The 18,095-nt window shown below is 34.3% G+C and overlaps 2 protein-coding genes across 2 annotated transcripts; one reads left to right on the forward strand and one right to left on the reverse strand.

Moving 5' to 3' along the window:
• Positions 1-833: 833 nt before the first annotated feature.
• On the reverse strand, positions 834-7,626 carry LOC123535124 (dynein light chain Tctex-type 5-B-like). The gene is made up of 4 exons (XM_045317668.2): positions 7,516-7,626; positions 4,723-5,708; positions 3,126-3,242; positions 834-2,559 (listed from the first exon to the last, which is right to left on the reverse strand). The coding sequence occupies exons 3-4, from the start codon at positions 3,222-3,224 to the stop codon at positions 2,023-2,025; spliced, it is 636 nt and encodes a 211-aa protein (XP_045173603.2). The 5' UTR covers positions 3,225-3,242; positions 4,723-5,708; positions 7,516-7,626; the 3' UTR covers positions 834-2,022.
• Positions 7,627-8,123: 497 nt separating this feature from the next.
• On the forward strand, positions 8,124-16,913 carry LOC123534066 (transmembrane matrix receptor MUP-4-like). Its single transcript, XM_053519164.1, has 11 exons — positions 8,124-8,284; positions 8,640-8,794; positions 9,367-9,484; positions 9,937-10,053; positions 10,809-10,928; positions 11,445-11,558; positions 13,267-13,380; positions 13,866-14,146; positions 14,333-14,498; positions 15,075-15,203; positions 15,411-16,913. Exons 1-11 carry the CDS (start codon positions 8,233-8,235, stop codon positions 15,998-16,000), a joined length of 1,956 nt encoding a protein of 651 aa, XP_053375139.1. The 5' UTR covers positions 8,124-8,232; the 3' UTR covers positions 16,001-16,913.
• Positions 16,914-18,095: the final 1,182 nt, after the last annotated feature.

Consider the following 18,095-nt stretch of genomic DNA (forward strand, 5'->3'; position numbering starts at 1 on the left):
CAAAAAGTAACAAAAAAAAAACGGCCATCTGGAGAATTCAGCAAGAGAAAGCTGGTTTTAATGCGGTTCTGAAATCAGCTTGGAGCGATAGCAAAAGCGATTTTGAGATTTTGGTCAGTTTGTCCCGTTTTCCAGCCAAACTAAAGCAGACACGGACAGATGCAGTATGATCGGAGGTACGCATTTATAAACGGACTTGCAACATACTAAAGACATTTTACAAAAATTCGTAACAAAATACTTACGACGAATTTTCTTCTTGACTCGACGCTTTGTTGACAAAAAATGCTTGGCGCGATACCTACAGCATAACGTCATAGACCACGTGATTGTGCACCGTGATTTTTACGACATAATTTTATGATGTTCCCCTGTGAATACATTTTCTTATCATTGAGCTATATTAGTAACTGTGCAAATGTATTTTATTTGTCACTGTACTGATAAAGGGACACTACTCCTACAGCCCCGCAAAGACGATTTGGCGAGTTGTACCAACTCGAGTGAATATAATCTTTGCTAGTGATTTTTTTTTCAACGTTCCTGTATATTATGGGAGACTGAATATCGGCATTTGTTTTTGTACATATTTTTAATTGCAGTTTTCAGGCGTTTAATATGGACATGAGTAAGAAAGTATAGTGGAGTTTTATTGTCATGTCGTGGTAAAAAAAATCTTTGGTCACGCCTGTCGAACAATATTTTATTATTCAAACCATTCGAAAAAAAGTTTCATACAACTTTGAATATTTTCATGATTACATCAAGTTTATATTTGTATATTTTGTTATCCTTTAAAGGATGTCAAACATTTTCCTGTTACTAATATCTCCCACTATTTCAGTTTGGTCGTTTGTGAATTTGCAAATATATTTTTTCACTGTCGTATCAAATCAAAAATCACTATAAAACATAATATAAAACTGTCAATTCTGTTATTTTACTGCTCACTAAATTACTTAAGAGAGATAAGTGATGCCAAACATAACTTTCTGGCACAAGACCATGCACATAGGGTTGATTTTAAAGCGTACAGATCGCTCGCCTTTATACCACATTGTCTGCAACCACAGCGAAATGATCAGTCCATCTGGTGCCTATTCGCGCATATCCTTATATATGTCTGAAAACACTACGAACGAACAAAAGCTAAGTTTACTTTGATTCCATCATTTATCTTTAATTTCCATATAGGGCATTTAGTTGATTTATCGATACAAACAATGTTCATTCAGTCAAATATTGCAGCAAGAAGTAAAGGCTTTAAAAGCTCCGTGAAAAATACATCTCACCTTCCCATACAAAGCAGACGGCAACACACTGGATTTTCTCTATCATCTTTGTACCTTAATCATTTTGTTGACGAATCAGTGACAACTCTGGACCTGAGGAATTGATCTTGCACTATCCTCCATTTTTTTTCAAACACTCCCCTGGAGGATTTGCCCATGTAGCGTTCCGTTGGCGGCTATTAACAACCTTAAATGCACATAAAGTGTAACTGGTATTCATTGGTGGCAACTGAATGAGACAAAAATGAATAACAATCCAAAAATACGTTGTTCTCTTCGGATCATCATGTTTTCGCGGTTTCACATTCTGTTATTTTCGTATGTGAATGATTAAAGTTATGGAGCTCCGTGGGTACATGGCTGTTCATGTGTACTTCTGTTCAACATTGTATCATTTTGTTCACAACACTACCGGCATTTTTTTATACGCTATCAAAGCAACTTTCAGTAATTATGTTCCATAGGAGACTGCTAAAAATTTCGAAACTGTACTAGCATTTATTATCTGTTCGTAAAATGTTTAAAACCCATTAATGTTTACAACAGCAGTGAGTGGAACTTAGTGACTGTATATATGACCAATATATAATGACGGATTCAAATTAATATTCGTCATACATATTCATGAAAAACAATATGCATGGAGTAACTACACTACGTTTGGCATTTTAGGATGCAAAAAATGTCATTGCTGAGGTTCCGTAGGGGTCGGTGTTCGGGGTTTTGTTAGTTATTCGTAATAAACTCCATACACGTTTGCGACGGCGATGAGTGTTGCATTCCTGTATGTATATGATGCAAAGTTGTCAGTGTTGGCGTTCCATAGTGGTCTACTTGATACCTGAATACCCTGTCGTTTATTCTCCGTGATCAATACCTCAGAAATTATTTTGTATCGTGGAAAATCCATTTCTTTTACTTTGCGTTTTATATCAGCACATAATTCCCTTGTGGTGATACGGCATCCGTCTGGTGAATACTTCATGGATTTGAGTCTCTTTTCTAACGTTTCCTTCAACAACTTCTCTACTTTAGAGGGTGAAAAATATTTTCCTTTCTCTGGTGTCATTCTGTAAGTGTTTTCATAGTAAACAGGCGGTTTCTCTGTGACTTTCCTTTTTTTAGCCCGTCGTTGCCAAGCACGAGTTGCCGCGATGAATTTAAAGAAATTAATTCTTGGAGGTAAATTTGTCGGGTTGTTCCATTTCTGAAAAATTGGACTTTCAGCCTGACTGGATCCGTCACTAGAGACTGAAACCTTAGACGCCTAGAAAAACAAATAAAAACCCATAAGAATATTATTATTAAATTATACAGGTAGTAAAATAGTGTCTATTAATAATAACTACAAGTGGTTAAAGTCATAGACCCAAATATTCTATCGTCTTTTGGTACGGAAAGTCACGTGTTTGTTTAAGGTATATTTACGTCCGAAGAATATCGAACAACGATATGGAAATTTAGTAACCGCAAGAAAGTTATTATGGGTCCAGTACCTTAACATAAAAAGGAATGAAAGATGTTTGAATTGTGAAGTTGGCGAGAAGTTCAACATTCGACATTGAACATTGGATAAGAGATCGATATTGGACATTCAAAGCGTGAAGTTGGCGAGAAGTTAAACATTCGACAATGAGCATTCGATTTCAGATCGACAATGGACATTCGATCCCAGAACGACATTGTACATACCCCCCCCCCCACCCCCACCCCCTCGCGTGCACTATTACATCACGAACGGGGCTCTTTAACAACAAAAGAAAACAAAGGAGGACACACTATTTACATAGTAAGGACGGTCACAAACATTTCAAACATTGAACTTGAACATACCTCTTCCGACAAGTGTTCTATAGAAGTAGCGGACACCATCGGACCTAGGCCATCACGGTCATTTAACGCCTCAGTTGTCAGTTTATCACTGTCAGACATTTTCACATTTTTCGAGTGCTGCAAATATTTTTGATTACATTATTCAGGCACCGTGTCTCAGTAGTGTTGGATAATGAAACTGTATTTTTCATTTGTATCTTAACTGCATGTTCGAAATTATATGTTACACCATGGAAAAATCGGACCATTATAAACTGTAAATATAACAATTGAATAGCTGTTAAAAAGTAATCTTTATAACACGAAAGATAACAGTATAAATTCCATAGTTTTCTTGGCTTTTAGCTGCTTTATTATCAACTTATTGGTGAAAAGGATGCATCTTTAACATAAAAAGAACGAATAAAAATTTCATAGCATTCGTTGTTTTCAACTGTTACATTAGTCACTAATAATAAATTATTGATAACAAAAACAGCACTTTAATAACACAAATAAAAAGAATACAATTGAGCCGTGCCATGAGAAAACCAACATAATGGCTTTGCGACCAGCATGGATCCAGACCAGCCTGCGCATCCGCGCAGTCTGGTCAGGATCCATGCTGTTCGCTTTCAAAGCCTATTACAACTAGAGAAACTGTTCGCGAACAGCATGGATCCTGACCAGAGTGCGGATGCGCAGGCTGGTCTGGATCCATGCTGGTCGCAAAGCCACTATGTTGGTTTTCCCATGGCATGGCTCATATGTTTAATAGCTTTAATCATTTTTTTTTTCTGCAGCTGCAAAAGCTGTACGAAAAATTAAAGAATAAAAGTTTCAACTACTGTATTCTTTTCTAATAAAAGCTGTATTATACTTATAAAACCGTATGCTAGAATTCACTGTATATGAGATGGGCGAAATTTTCCCCATTAATAGATTTTCTTCAAACTTTGGATATTGAAGAACAATCTTCTAAGAAACAAAACTGCAATTAAAATCATAGGTCACCGGTATTGAAAAAGAGTTATCTGCCCTTGAAGACGTCATTTTTTGGGTGAAATATCCCAAATTTGAAGAAATTCTGTTATTGGGAAAAGTTTTTCCCCATACTCTAGCATACGTCCTTTAATAATATAAATTTTATAACTTCTTTTGTTTGATACAACTAGATTTTTGAATTCATATATAGAATACGGAAAAATAAACATAACTTTCATATCTTTCTTTGCTTTACCTTGCGTATACTAAAACATATCATTATACCTCATGTAAAACACCTAATGCAAAGTCCCTATCTTTCAAAATGCACTAATTTTCGAATAATCCACGGGTAATTACACCTGCGCAGAGGTGATGTTTCATTTGCGCATCGCTCTCAATGGATGTATTTCAACAAGTTTCAGTGGGTTGCATAATTATGATACTTTTCATCATCCGCGTTGTAAAACGATTATAAAAAATCGTTGATAGTGACGAACTAATCTTCATTATATCCTTGTCAAAGAAAGCATATAGAAGAATATAAGTTTAAAGCCCCGCTCCCCTTCTTTCCTAATCCTTATTAATTCTAGCACTAATAAAAATGACAAAATATAAGTAGTTGTATGTCTACCTTTGGTAATCACTGATGGTCTTCCGGCGTGAACAACTTGACATCTTTAATTCCAGACATAATTTCATATTAGAAACATAGATAATACTAGGTATTTGTTTTGTCATTTATCTTGTGATTTGAACAAAATACAAGGTAGAGAAGTACAACATTAACAACCATTTTAACGTGACTAAATACATTCTGTGAAACACCTTATCTACATACATAATTGATAGTGCTTTTAAAAAACAGCTTTACTGAGGCATAATAATTTCGTTTTTATTCACAAGATTTATAATGAAATGTGTTAATGTCCTCAGTAGATGAAAGTAGTCTTATTCTAACAGAGACGAACAAATTAAGATGCTTGGAATAAATAATTCAAGTATTTGTCAATAAAATAAAATAAAATTGCAATCAGAGGCAGTTCTATTGATTGTAATCAAGTACAGAGATATTTGTCTGCTGTTCTAGGTAAAATAGAAATATTTCACAGAATGGACACCAGATGCAGTATATATGATAAATGAAAGATATTTTAATGCAACACGTTTAACAAACATTTTCATTTCATATTATGAATGATTTTTACCAAAATTACGTTCAACAGGGCTGTTAAAAAATAACGTAGACTTTTGCTGTCAAATGTTGCATATTGTGCAGATAGCAATGTGACACATATCGTTGAATATATTTTTGTATCATTTTTGCTCGTGCGCACGACATCTTCTCTCGAGCGCTCTACATCTTACTTCGTGCGCACGACATCTAATCTCGAGCACACGACATCATATCTCGTGCGCACGACATCTTATCCCGAGCGCACGACATCTTAAAAATTATGTTTTATGTATCATATTGAAAATATTGATTATCTCTGCTAATAGTTTTCGAAAAAATAATGTTCTTTTCATGTGATATAATGTATGTTTTCTGCCTTTCACTTCCTGGTGACTTTCCTGCCATCTTTCATACGTCTACAGACGTCTCATAATATCACTGTCCTGTAACGAAATGCTGGGCATAATAATACATAGGTCATCAGTGTAAGAAAAAGAAATTAAAATAAGAAAATAGACAGATGCTGTTAAATGTTATTTATTGTCCTGGTTCGTGAATTATTTTAGAACAATTCAAATGCGGGTGCTCTAAATGGTTTTGGGACAATTTGAAATGTTCATAGCTTATTTTTTTCGAACCATTCTATATGATATGCCCTGCAAATATTTCGAAACAATCTGCAATACATATTGCTGGCGCATTTGAAGCAATTTTCAATTTACACTGCAAATTATTACGATTGCAAACGTATTCATCATAATATACTGCAAACGCTAAGAAGGAAAAAGGCAATTTATACAAATTGAAAATACTTTCATCATACGTTGCAAACGCCTTAAATATTAAAAAAAAGCAATTTGCAAATTGCAAACTTTTTTTGTGTGCCGAAACTGCAAACGCTACGAAATATTTAAAATGTTTATCTGCAAATTAAAGATCCATGAGGCTTTTAATTTGATGTCAAAATCAGATAAAGCAGTTGTCCAAACAGAGAATATGCAGAACACTAATTTCAGTACTATATATGAAATTATACCGTCAGATCCATAAAGGGAAGTAATCAAAACAATGGATTGAATAAGACTTTCTACTATATTAATCAAATAAAATGTATTCATAATATGACAAATATTTAAGAAAATGATCACCCAAAATAGGATTTATCAAGAAAAAACAACCCCAAACATATTTTATGTTCATAATAAATGTGGCAGCCACGTTTTAAACAGAGACATTATGAACCGTAAACTTACGAGTCAGAAATGGACAGTTCAGACTAGACCTTGTGATATTTTTTTCGATAGATATTTGCCAACCCGGAAGAAAATGTCAACGGTATCATCTGGGATACGTAGCTAATCAATTTGAAGTTTAGATATCAGGCACGGTGACAGATAAAATCGATACCTTTAACAGTTTATCAACTGTAACGGGGGTAGTTTTCGATCAATTAATTTCTTTTCATGAACGAACTTCCTTCTAAATTTAGACACGAATTTCAGTTACTTAATGAAATGCATCTAAATAAGAGAAATCTTATACCAGAAATTTATGTTTGATAACCAGGAAATGGTTCCATTACTGGAACAGTAATCATTTTAAGGAAAAAGGGACATTCGTTTTAACACTCATAGACGGGACGTCGAGTTAAAGCTGTTGGAGGTACAGCGATCGAACTCGCGATTTTTGGTCTTGAGTTTTACTACAGAAGCACTTTCTTTCTGGCATAATTATCTGAAATATAGTGTATTACATATTTTTACAGAACGCATTTTTCATGACAAACACGTTCAAAAGTGCTTTGCATAACAACATACCGAAGTTCAATACTGATTGACCGCGATATCTTTACTGCGAATCATTTTAAAAACTCGTGAGAAAAATTTATACATCTAAATGAATCGAAACATTGCCTGTTCGAACAGTACATTTTGAATTTAACAGTATAGAATTTATCAGTATACTTGAAGAAGATTGTTTATGCAGAAAAAGCGTTATACGAGGACAGTGTTATACGAGAACTTTTAAATTTTTAATCTTTTAAGATTCCAACTGACATTGAGAATTTAAGTATATGGTATTGCAGATACATAAAAACTTGGCTACATAGTAGTACTTCTTCCGTAAAGTCAGAAGTTAACTTTACCTTTACATTTTATAATATATCATATAGATACACTAGTTGCATTGATTTAACACAATTTCTTCTTCCTGTTTAAATATTGCGATATAACATTAAGCTTAGCTTACCCCTTCTTAACCTTTAGCCTGCTGGCGACAAGTGATCCAGTGCAGACCAACAATCAGGCTGCACAGGCTGACCATCGTCTGCAATGTTCGCTATTCAGTCAGAAACTTTTCAGTGACGTCCCTATGCATAATAAATGGTATTGCCAAAATTGAATGGTGGAATAGTCAATTTTAGAAATCTTGCAGGCTCAAGGTTAAGAGACAGTTTTTGCAAGTTTGCACACGTTGTCCTTTCTACAAAAAATGCAGCAGAAGGAAATATTAAATAGCATGTACAGTCGATTATGGTTTTGAATGAAGAAGTTTTGTTTTCCAGATACTGCAGTGTTGTTTCCACGCTATGGTATATACACATAGGTCTTATTTTGGACCAGATTTCACAGACTAAAACAAAAACAAATACTCGTTTCAAGTGCAAATAAGGAGTGAAATTTTAAACTTTGCTTAGTTCAAGTTTAACTATTAATTCAAGTCCTTACGCATTTCAAAATTTAAAATAGATCAATACTTTGTTAAAACTTCGAAAACTACCCAAGATAAAGAGGTTAGAGATATTAAAATCACGTAGATTTCCAGTATCTTATCAGCAGTGTTCAACTGGCTCAGTGATTGGACGTCTTGACGAAAAAGGAAGATGTATTACTTTAAGGTCAAACAATTTTCAATCATTTAGATTCATATATCTTGTAGAGAGCTAAGTGTAATAAAGTGACTAAAATGAGGATTTTGCTGTTAATACATCTATTTCTTATTTTTGTCAAAGGTCAATGTAAGTGTAACATATATTATAATATTATGGGATTTGGTTAAAAAAATATAACGTTTAATTATATCATGTTCAGTTAATGTTTGATAATATCACATTCGCGGAAATAAACTTGTATGCGAAAGAATACTAATTTTCAATGCTCAGACAGAATTCTAGTAACGACAGTTGTACATGATTTGTTGAAAGGATACAAAAGTATCCGCCCCTTATATCAGAATGATAAGAAAATCTATAAATACCATGTTATTACTTTTTCCATCATGAAAACGATTCTGAGGCGTTAGATACATCGGTACGCTCCATTTCTATCATTTTTAATGCTGAAGTAAATACTAAATGTATGCGATGCTTTCAGTACACAGACCATGTACCACAGGCGACTGCGACAGTACGTGTTACCATGAGTTTTCCAGATATGATGCTAACGCATTCCTGTCGTCTGGTAAAAGGTCTACACCAAGAGAATGCTGCCACGAATCATACTGCGAGGACCAGGGGACAAGATGTCAGGTAAATTTGGTATTCATTTACTAAACAATTTAGACGACAATGACAGTATAGGAACGAATAATATTCAAACAAAAGAGACTCATTTATATTATCCATAGACTTAAGTCTTGGATCATGTAATTGAATCACTTTTCAATGTGAGTCTGTCCTGTAGGACTTAATTTCAGTGATGGTCTGAAACTCAAGCCTACACATTTAGCACACATTGTTTGGCTGCAGTCCTAGTTTGAAACGCTATGTTTCTGTTTCGTAAGACAAATTATTTTCAGATCGTTAAATTGTAATGTACATGAATGTTATCAAAAAGCTTTAGTCATAATATCTATTTACATGTATTAGTTTCATATTAATAATAAATCATTTCAATGAACAATAGTGAGAGACGTCTGTATTTATCGGCGTATACTTCTACCATTCCCTGATATTCGCTTGGATGTGCTTTAAAAGCAATCTGTTAAGACACATATTTTTGAAAGAAACTGTCAATACATGATATTTGTCTCGACCTTAAAGAAAAGAAATATCTTAATAACTTGCTGTGCACAATTTTAACAATGTTGATATTTCCCCAGACCGAGCAATACAGATCGTATATTGCCAACAAATTCTCGGGAAATTGGAGTTGTGATTCTGGAAAAATAGTTAGTGTGACATCATGGTGCAATGGACATTATAATTACGAATGTAAAGGTGAGTGTTGCTTTTAATGCGTTGTGTTTAGTTACAGCTTACGTTTATATGTGTTTTTAATTAATGTATTAATGTTGACCGGAAACATCATGAAGAAAGCTGGGAGAATACTCGTTAATGATTTAAACGAGACAAAGAATTTGATGAATAATATATGATTTAATAAGGTAACATGAGTCACAAATTCATAACCATATCAGAAGTAACCAATCAGAAGTGGATCCTAGGGTATAGCTTGAGATACTAGTAAGAGACCATTTGGACTCGGAATGTCGTTTGTCAACAGTGAACTGCAGAATTTTGCTCAGAACAACAAAATCACTTCCTGCAGTGCTTGAATTTGCTATCAATTTATTATGCTTGCAAAGAATTGCTTATAAATTTATTATAACATTGGAGCGAGGCCGCAATTATTCAGATTTTGTGTCATTTTCTGTCCATATCTTCTTCAGAAATTTGTCATGCTCTATCCAGAGACCGTTGTGAAAATGGTGGAACATGCGTTCCGAAGGGTGCAAGTTTCACATGTTCGTGCATGCCAGGGTTTACAGGCGAGATATGTCAAGTCAGTATGTATAATTATTATCCGTATGTAGTGCTGTTTTGGATTTAGTTTTTGTTGCGCTCATATGTTTTCTTTGAGTGCCAAGTTCCTCAGTGTGTGCAGACCTCGACAAGCTGTTGACTCATACAACGTGGTGCTAGGGGAAACAAATTTCTAAACTGTTGTTTTCAGTGTTATGGTTTGGGCAGAAAAATAGAATTATTGCTTTTTATTATATACCCAATTCTGTCAAAAAATACGGCTTGTATTTCACAAGTAAATATGAACAATCAGAAAAACGTATTGTACCTTTTGTATTGTATGTTGCTGGACTACTTTCATTTAATATGCAAGACTTGGCACAGTTCTATAAATAGCACACACACACAAAATCACTCATTTCTATTTTAACATCGACAAACGTTGAAGATTTCGTCCGATAATGAAGCAACAAACAAAAATGTGGAGGTATATAATAAAAGGGTCATTACAACAGTAGCTTGATCTGGGATTTTGTATTCGGTTCTTGCGGATTTTGCAAGGACGGATCAAAGTCCAATACAGCAACCATTATAATAACCCTATTATATTGCAGTCAGTTCTAGAACAGCTTTCGAGACGTTTTACGTACGTATCTTACGCATACGGTCTGAATTAATTAGAGAAATAAGTTAAGGCGATAAGCTTCTTCGATATGCTTGTATCCTTTTTAAAGGCATAATGTATGCTATTTCAACCGATATCAGTTACATGAAAATGTACTTTCATTTTCTTTTATAGATATTGACGACTGCACACCAGACCCGTGCAATGCATCGACAAGTATCGGTTGTATAGATGGAGCAAATAATTTTTCTTGCAGCTGTAAACCCGGATACACAGGCAAAACTTGCAATATAGGTATCTACTGGTACATAGTTCGATCATTTGATATAACATTTCAAATGTAGAAATATAGTAGTATTAAAACTTGTATTCATTAGAAAAATTATATAATGATTACCTGTATACAAGGTTATAGCTCTAAAACATCACTTGTATGTGTTAATATCACTACCTTTGCTATAGTTGAAATAAATCCAAAAAAGCATGACTGCAGTTATACATATAAACTTATAGATATTCAGATATTGTATAGTTTTTGGATGAATACGGATAATCCTGAAGAAAAAATAAAATACAAGCAATTCAGTTTTTATGACAATTGTCAATGAACGTAAAATGTAATAGTAAATAGGACATGTAAAAATCATGGCCCTGGGATTCTTTGATTTATGTATAAAAAAAATATGTAATTCGGCATCAAACATGTTCTCATACATTTAAAAGATGGGATTACTTTTGTAAATATAAACACATTTTGTATTGAAGTTGTTTCACACAGATTTCTGTAGCAACTGCTTTTTTATCATTCAGATATCGACGAGTGTGCAAGTTCACCCTGTCAGCACGGAAATACCTGCGTGGATCATGTTAACGGATACACATGTGCCTGTGCGCCGGGTTATACTGGACTTCTCTGTGAAATAGGTATTAATAAATCAAAGTTCTAAGTACTATACGGTTCTCATATATTGTATATGTATGTTGGTCTGGCGGGGACGCCGTCACGCATAATCAAATATTTGCCGTTCTGGCATATTGGTGCCGCACCGACACGGCAACTTGTTAGATTTACTATCGCTTGCCCCGCGAGAACGACAAATATCTTATTTGTCATATCCGTGCACTTACTTGTTGGTTTGTTTACCCCACGCCAACACGCGAACGCGCCGAATTCACAGTTGTCGTTTGGGCCCTCCCGCCAGAAAGACGACTACCTGAATACCTTACTTGTCGTATTGACGCATATAAAACTCGCCAACACGCCCGTCCCATCGGGGCGTTAACACGTATTTACTCGGTGTGTTGCTTCTCCCACCAGACAGACAAATATCTTACATATCAAAATGACGTATCAATGAGTTAGGGTGGCTGTTGTTTGCCACCTCGTTCTGACTTACTGGCGTGTTTGAAGGGTTCTTACATGCCAGTACGAGGTGACAGACATCAGCCACCATAGAAATCAGTCGAAGGACTTACATTTTCATTGCTTCTTCCACTTCTCCACACAACTCCCAACACACAAGACCATTAAAGACTGCAAACAATATTGGTTCATCAATTTATAAATTATTTGAAACTTTAATACTCTATTGAAACTATCATAATTTTATCATACATAAAAGTAAACCAAAAATGAAGCGATGTTTTCGTTATATGCAAAATAATAAATTCATTCGGGTGAAAATATGATTCATATCAATATTGTATGACAATATGATTACTTGGTTGGCTCTCAGGCTAATATTTGATTTTACTTGCTTTTTTCTTTTGTTTGAAGTAAGTTCATGATTGAATTCATTCTGAAATTCCTAAAGTACACATATATCACTGCCGATATACCGACCACTTACTGACGTCTGTCCGATACGGGCCAGTGTATGCCGGCGAATCGGAGTTACAGTTTGTTGCTTCCAAGTCTGATAAAAACAGTAAATGGGTTAAAATACAACTGGATGCGTAGCTGTAAATGTTTCTCAAACATTTACAAGCAGCAATAGTTCTAAAACTTAAACATATGCAGTTATGCACGATCTCTCTTGCTTGTCAGAATATGTCATGTATTTGATCGCATGTCAAAAGTGTCAGTTTGAGTTTAATATGTAGATCGACACCATCAGAAATTTTCATATAGAATGAATAGCCACTAAAAAACAAGGACACATATCAATCAGGGAATGCCATGTTCCAAAAACAAAGCCTCCAGTCTTACGTCAGAGACTTTCCAGATACTTATACAAATGTTTCAGTACATGAACATTTCAACTTGAGTGAATATTGCATTTTTGATTCGTGCAAATTGAGTGGGTCAATAAGGGTTTAATCAATTTCTGTGCCATCGTAATTTTTCTTTATTAATATGACTTGCTGTGCAATTATCAATGGTAAATTGAATCCATAACAGATTCTAATGAAAGCTAAAAGAAAACCAAATGTTTTAGCGTCATTTGATGTCACCGATGAAGTTACATTATTCAAGTGACGTCATAACATTATTTGATATTTTTTTCTCTGAAGAACGTGTTAGAAAAGAAATAGTAAAGCAAGATTTAATTAAAAGTTAGAGCTATTTTCATTTATAGTTTTATATTGTTGTAGGTGTTTGGAATTTTCTTTTTATTTTCTCTCACTACAGAGATCGATGAATGTGCGAGTTCTCCATGCAAGAATGGTGCCACGTGCAAGGATATGATAAATCGATTCACCTGTCAGTGTCCTCCACGAATATATGGCGTTCTGTGCGATACAAGTAAATTAGAGATATTTTTGTAAACATATTGTTTTAGAAATTTAATACTACTAAGTAGATATTTTTGTTACGAAGTAGTATATGTAACACGTTCTCATAGCTCTTTAAATACATGTATTATGTAATTATAATGTGAATGTTAAGTTCGAAATGTTAATTGGTAGGAAACTAGTTTATTTATTTTCTTCTTTAAAGATTTGATCACTACTAGAGGGATGAATTGTAAACGTAAGGCTCAACACGGTGATCGCAACGTGTGCTTGTAAAGTGTAGTCATAGCTGGACAGAGCCGCAGATTAACATTGAATCAATAAAAATTAGAAACTAATACATGAATTTACCTTCATTAATCAAGTCACTTTTTCTTAGACATTATTCTGGTTAAACATGAACTCGGAAGGTTGTGCGTAGTCATGACTGTTTTGAGAATCCTTTGCTCTATGTAGCAATTAAACAAATAAGCACATGGTTGTTATGTTATACAGATATTTGCCATCCAACTCCGGCAGATGTTGTCTTTGTGTTGGATTCATCAGTCAGCATGACAGAGCAAGAATTCAAGAAACAACTGGAATTTGTTGCTAATTTTAGCAGTAAAGCTCCCATCGGACCACGTGACTTCCAAATAAGCATGGTGACATTTTCCTTCAATGCTCATGTTGAGTTCTATCTAAACAAGTACACAGACAATTCTTCACTTATTGACGCTGTAATGAATATCACATACAAACCAGGTTCAACTCGTACTGATGAGGGTCTCAAAGCGGTAAATTTGTTTTTTTTTTTTTTAAAACAAAACAAAACATTTTGTAGATATAACTTAAGCAACCGGAATGTACCATAATTATAATGTAGGTTTACAATATTTGATAACTTCCTTTTTGCTATAAACAATTCAGTACATGCTTATATAATTATTAAACAATTGCTAATATGTGAAGCTTTATTAAAGGCCAAGGCAGTTTTCAGTACGGGTCATGGTATTGAAAGGCGGATAAACAACACACAGGCCGATAGGTTTGTGTACATCCTTACTGACGGCATGTCAACATACAGAATGAAAACCAGGGAAGCCGCCAGATCTTTGAAAAAGGTCGTAGATTCAATCGCTGTCATTGGTGAGTTCGTACCAAGTATATGTTGAAATACTTACTGTTTGTTGTGATACAAAATAATACGAAGTGGACAGAGAGTTGCAGTGTTTTTGAAATACTGCTTATTAGACAATACGTTGCAACCCCCCCCCACCACCAAAAAAAAAAAAACTGATGTGAAAGCTTGTAAAAATTTGACAATAAACATTTGACTGTAGAATGAAATTTCAGCCATTTTGGTTGTGCGTGCATTTGTTTTCCTGATGTGGCAGTTTACAAATGCAGCCAAATAAGATTTAAATCAGTAAAGTAATACATTTTCATGCTTTCTATATTTTGTCACTAAATTTATAGTTATACGTATCAGAAAAACCCTCCGATGTTGTCCTTAAACTAAAATGATCAAAAATACACAGAAAATAAATATCATATCATAAAGTTTCGGAATATGAATTATTACGCTAACAGATTTGACCAAATGTTGAACTATACATTTATCACTAGCTGTATTAAAATGCAGATGGGTACTTGCCTAGTTTCATTGTAAACTCAAAATACATTTACAGCTTTTTGATGAACTTTTTTTCATTTTCATTGTAGGTATCGGAAATGAAGTTTCTCATCAAGAACTTATGGATATGGCTTCAGACCCCTCCTTTGTGTATTCCGTAAAGAACTTTAATTCTTTGTACACCGTTCTCAAACGCCTGGTTCATTTTGACTGCGATGGTAATTGTTGATCTTTTGTTTGTTTCATATGGTGAATGCCTTTTATTCTTTTAAACCTACGCTATGATGCAAAAGCTGATAGACATCTTCACTAACAATACTTTTAAGGTACAAAAGGTCCAGAATGACGTTCAAAGTAACACATCATGTAGCTTATTATAGTGAGTACATTTCGGGCGTTACAGAAAATAGATATTTTTTTTTCAGAATGTGAAAACAGCGCAGAATCTGACGTAGCTATTTTCTTAGATTCTTCAGTAACAATCCAACAGTACAGCGCAAGCATTGACGCAATTATTCACATCATTGACGTCATGAAGCGGTTTGGCGTCAATGATACACGTTTAAGCGTGACATCATTTTCCGATTCTATAAATAGTATCATAGGAATGGGCGAGACATATAATAAAGACGTCATCAAGAGCAGGCTCAACATGATTGCCTATTCAAAAGCTGTTCGGGTTCCAATGGATACAGTGTATACGCATGCCAGAACGCAGATTTTCAACAACAGCGTTTCAAGACAAAATGCAAAGAAGTTCTTGATAATATTTACAAACGGCACCGTGAATGCCAACAACAAAGGCGACCTTGAAAGAGAGAAATCGTTGTTAGAAGCTGAAGGTGTTAACATTATTGCAGTCGGCAGTGGAGAAGATGCGAATTTCGATGGATTGATTCAGTTAGTGACGGATACCTTTAATGTATTCGTTACTTCTAAAGACTTGCCGCTGAGCAATCTGGATGTTTTACAGTCTGAGTTTGTTTATAATAAGTGTGACCTTAAAGGTGAATAAAAATTATAGAGATAAGACGCAACATAGTTGACATAGGTCAGAGACTGCAGGACTGTGAGAACATCTTTTTTTCAAACGAACTCAGCCTGTTGATAAAGATATACATGTATGTCAATCACATGTATATGATATGACTGAAAGCATAAACATATATTGCAAACTAATATAAGGTCTCTTAGGGAATCTAGGATTTTTCTATCACAAGTTGTTACATATCTGATTAAATCTGACAGTATAATTAAATGAGTACAATAAATGTACATATTATTAAGCCAAAGGTTAAAGTTTCTAGAAAGCAAATATTTATATCAAAATTTCGAAATGCTACAATTTATTCTAAGATCAATCGAAAAGGTAATTATACCAAACGCAGATCATCAAACGTCTTAGTTTTGGGTTTCGACCGCAAAAAGAACATATTGAAGGAATACTGGGGGTAACAGAGTCAGTAGTAATGATTACCTCACGATTACCCTGGTAGACAAAAGATTAGCTATGCATGCATCTCATATAATAAAACAAGTACAGTCCAATCGGACGTCATGAACGTTAGACACAATAAAACGTTCTAGTAGTTTGGGATCAGAAGTCGATTAAATGTATCTGTATCAGAGTTTCGTCTACGGTTCGGTTTGGGTGTTGCAAATTGTATTGCCTCGCATTGATCGTGTTTGCTAATATTTTGCTTTGCTGTATCTCTACTTCCAAAACAGATTTTAATAAAACTGCCATATCTATACCAATAACACTAAACAGATAAACATGTAAACGATATAAGATTTTTATGTTTATAATAGCTCAATAGATACTGATTTTCAATATCTTATCACCAATTTTCTATTTATTTTTGTTCTCGTCATTCACAAGGGTAAGTTTGTAATACTTCTTGTATTGAAGAGCAAAGTATTTTCCACACAGCTTTTTATATTTGAACCACTCAGGTTTGCTATTGCTTATAATAACGATTCTGGTATATACATTTTGCATTAGTCATATACATTTGTATGCCTTACGTAATTCAAAGATAATGAGGAACATTAGCTTGTTACTTCCCTTGAAAAGCTGTATGATAAAGCGCAAGGATAACAAAATACAACTTTGGTCCCTTCAATTGGATTCCTCTGACATTTTCGTTATTACTTTTGTCCAAGACGTTGCTGTTGGTCAAAATAAATATGCTATCTATGTGTAAATACAAATGATTAATCAAACCTAAAAGAAAACCTTTGCCTAATTATTTACAAATCCAATGATATTTAGCGCAGATAATGCTTATGAAAATTACAAAGAAGTCAATGATAAAAACAGAGGAAGGACCAAGTTACTTCTCAGACATAATCAAGGGAAGTAACTGACTTACGTTTTAAAAATAACTACTCCAAAATAACGTCCTCCTGCTACATATAGTTAAGTGTTGAAAGAAAATACACTTAAGTTATTGGTATGAAGGAATAATACTCACATTCCAGAACTAACAACACTTTAATGTTGTGGACATGAGGTTTCAAGGCTATACCCTGACAAAAAATAAAATAATTAATCTACAATTTTCAATTTCACTTCAGAAATGGTAATACTTGTGTATGTGGTGGTGGGGGAGGGGGATACATATCAAGTTCCAAAAGGATTAAACATATGAAACAGGTGTCCAAATAGAAGTTACAGTGCATAATTACATGTTACACTGAACATATGAACTTTGTTGTTGTGCGTCTTTGAGGCGTCATGACCACATTTTGTGTACGTATGTTACAACGATTGTAACTCAGTCAGCTATAATAAAACCAATTGTGTTGTAATTATCAATATACATGGCTATTAAATACTTCCCAACTCCCAGAAGTTAATAAAAAATCGTACATGTACCTGTAATAGTTTCTGCGGAAGCGCGTTAGTCTAAACATTTTCAGAATTCCACTCGTATCAATCGTATTAATCGAAACATACATATTACATGATTTAGCTTTCATAACACGGAAGCACTTGTTTGGACTATTCGTTAGCTTGCATACTTTATACGCATAAGCTCAAGAAAAGATTTCATCTACATGTTCATTGTACCTGGATTTTTTCTTGGGATTTTTTTTTGGTTGGG

Source organism: Mercenaria mercenaria, chromosome 12 (genome assembly GCF_021730395.1).
Source record: "Mercenaria mercenaria strain notata chromosome 12, MADL_Memer_1, whole genome shotgun sequence".
NCBI classification, from domain to species: Eukaryota; Metazoa; Mollusca; class Bivalvia; order Venerida; family Veneridae; genus Mercenaria; species Mercenaria mercenaria.

What these genes read in the sequence shown, in the direction of transcription:
- LOC123535124 (XM_045317668.2), bottom strand. Translation starts at nt 3,224, where the DNA reads ATGTCTGACAGTGATAAACTGACAACTGAGGCGTTAAATGACCGTGAT. An exon ending in TAGAACACTTGTCGGAAGAG is followed by an intron (nt 2,560 to 3,125) that starts GTATGTTCAAGT and finishes TTGTTTTTCTAG; the next exon opens with GCGTCTAAGGTTTCAGTCTC.
- LOC123534066 (XM_053519164.1), top strand. Translation starts at nt 8,233, where the DNA reads ATGAGGATTTTGCTGTTAATACATCTATTTCTTATTTTTGTCAAAGGT. An exon ending in TGGACTTCTCTGTGAAATAG is followed by an intron (nt 11,559 to 13,266) that starts GTATTAATAAAT and finishes CTCTCACTACAG; the next exon opens with AGATCGATGAATGTGCGAGT. An exon ending in CTGATGAGGGTCTCAAAGCG is followed by an intron (nt 14,147 to 14,332) that starts GTAAATTTGTTT and finishes GCTTTATTAAAG; the next exon opens with GCCAAGGCAGTTTTCAGTAC.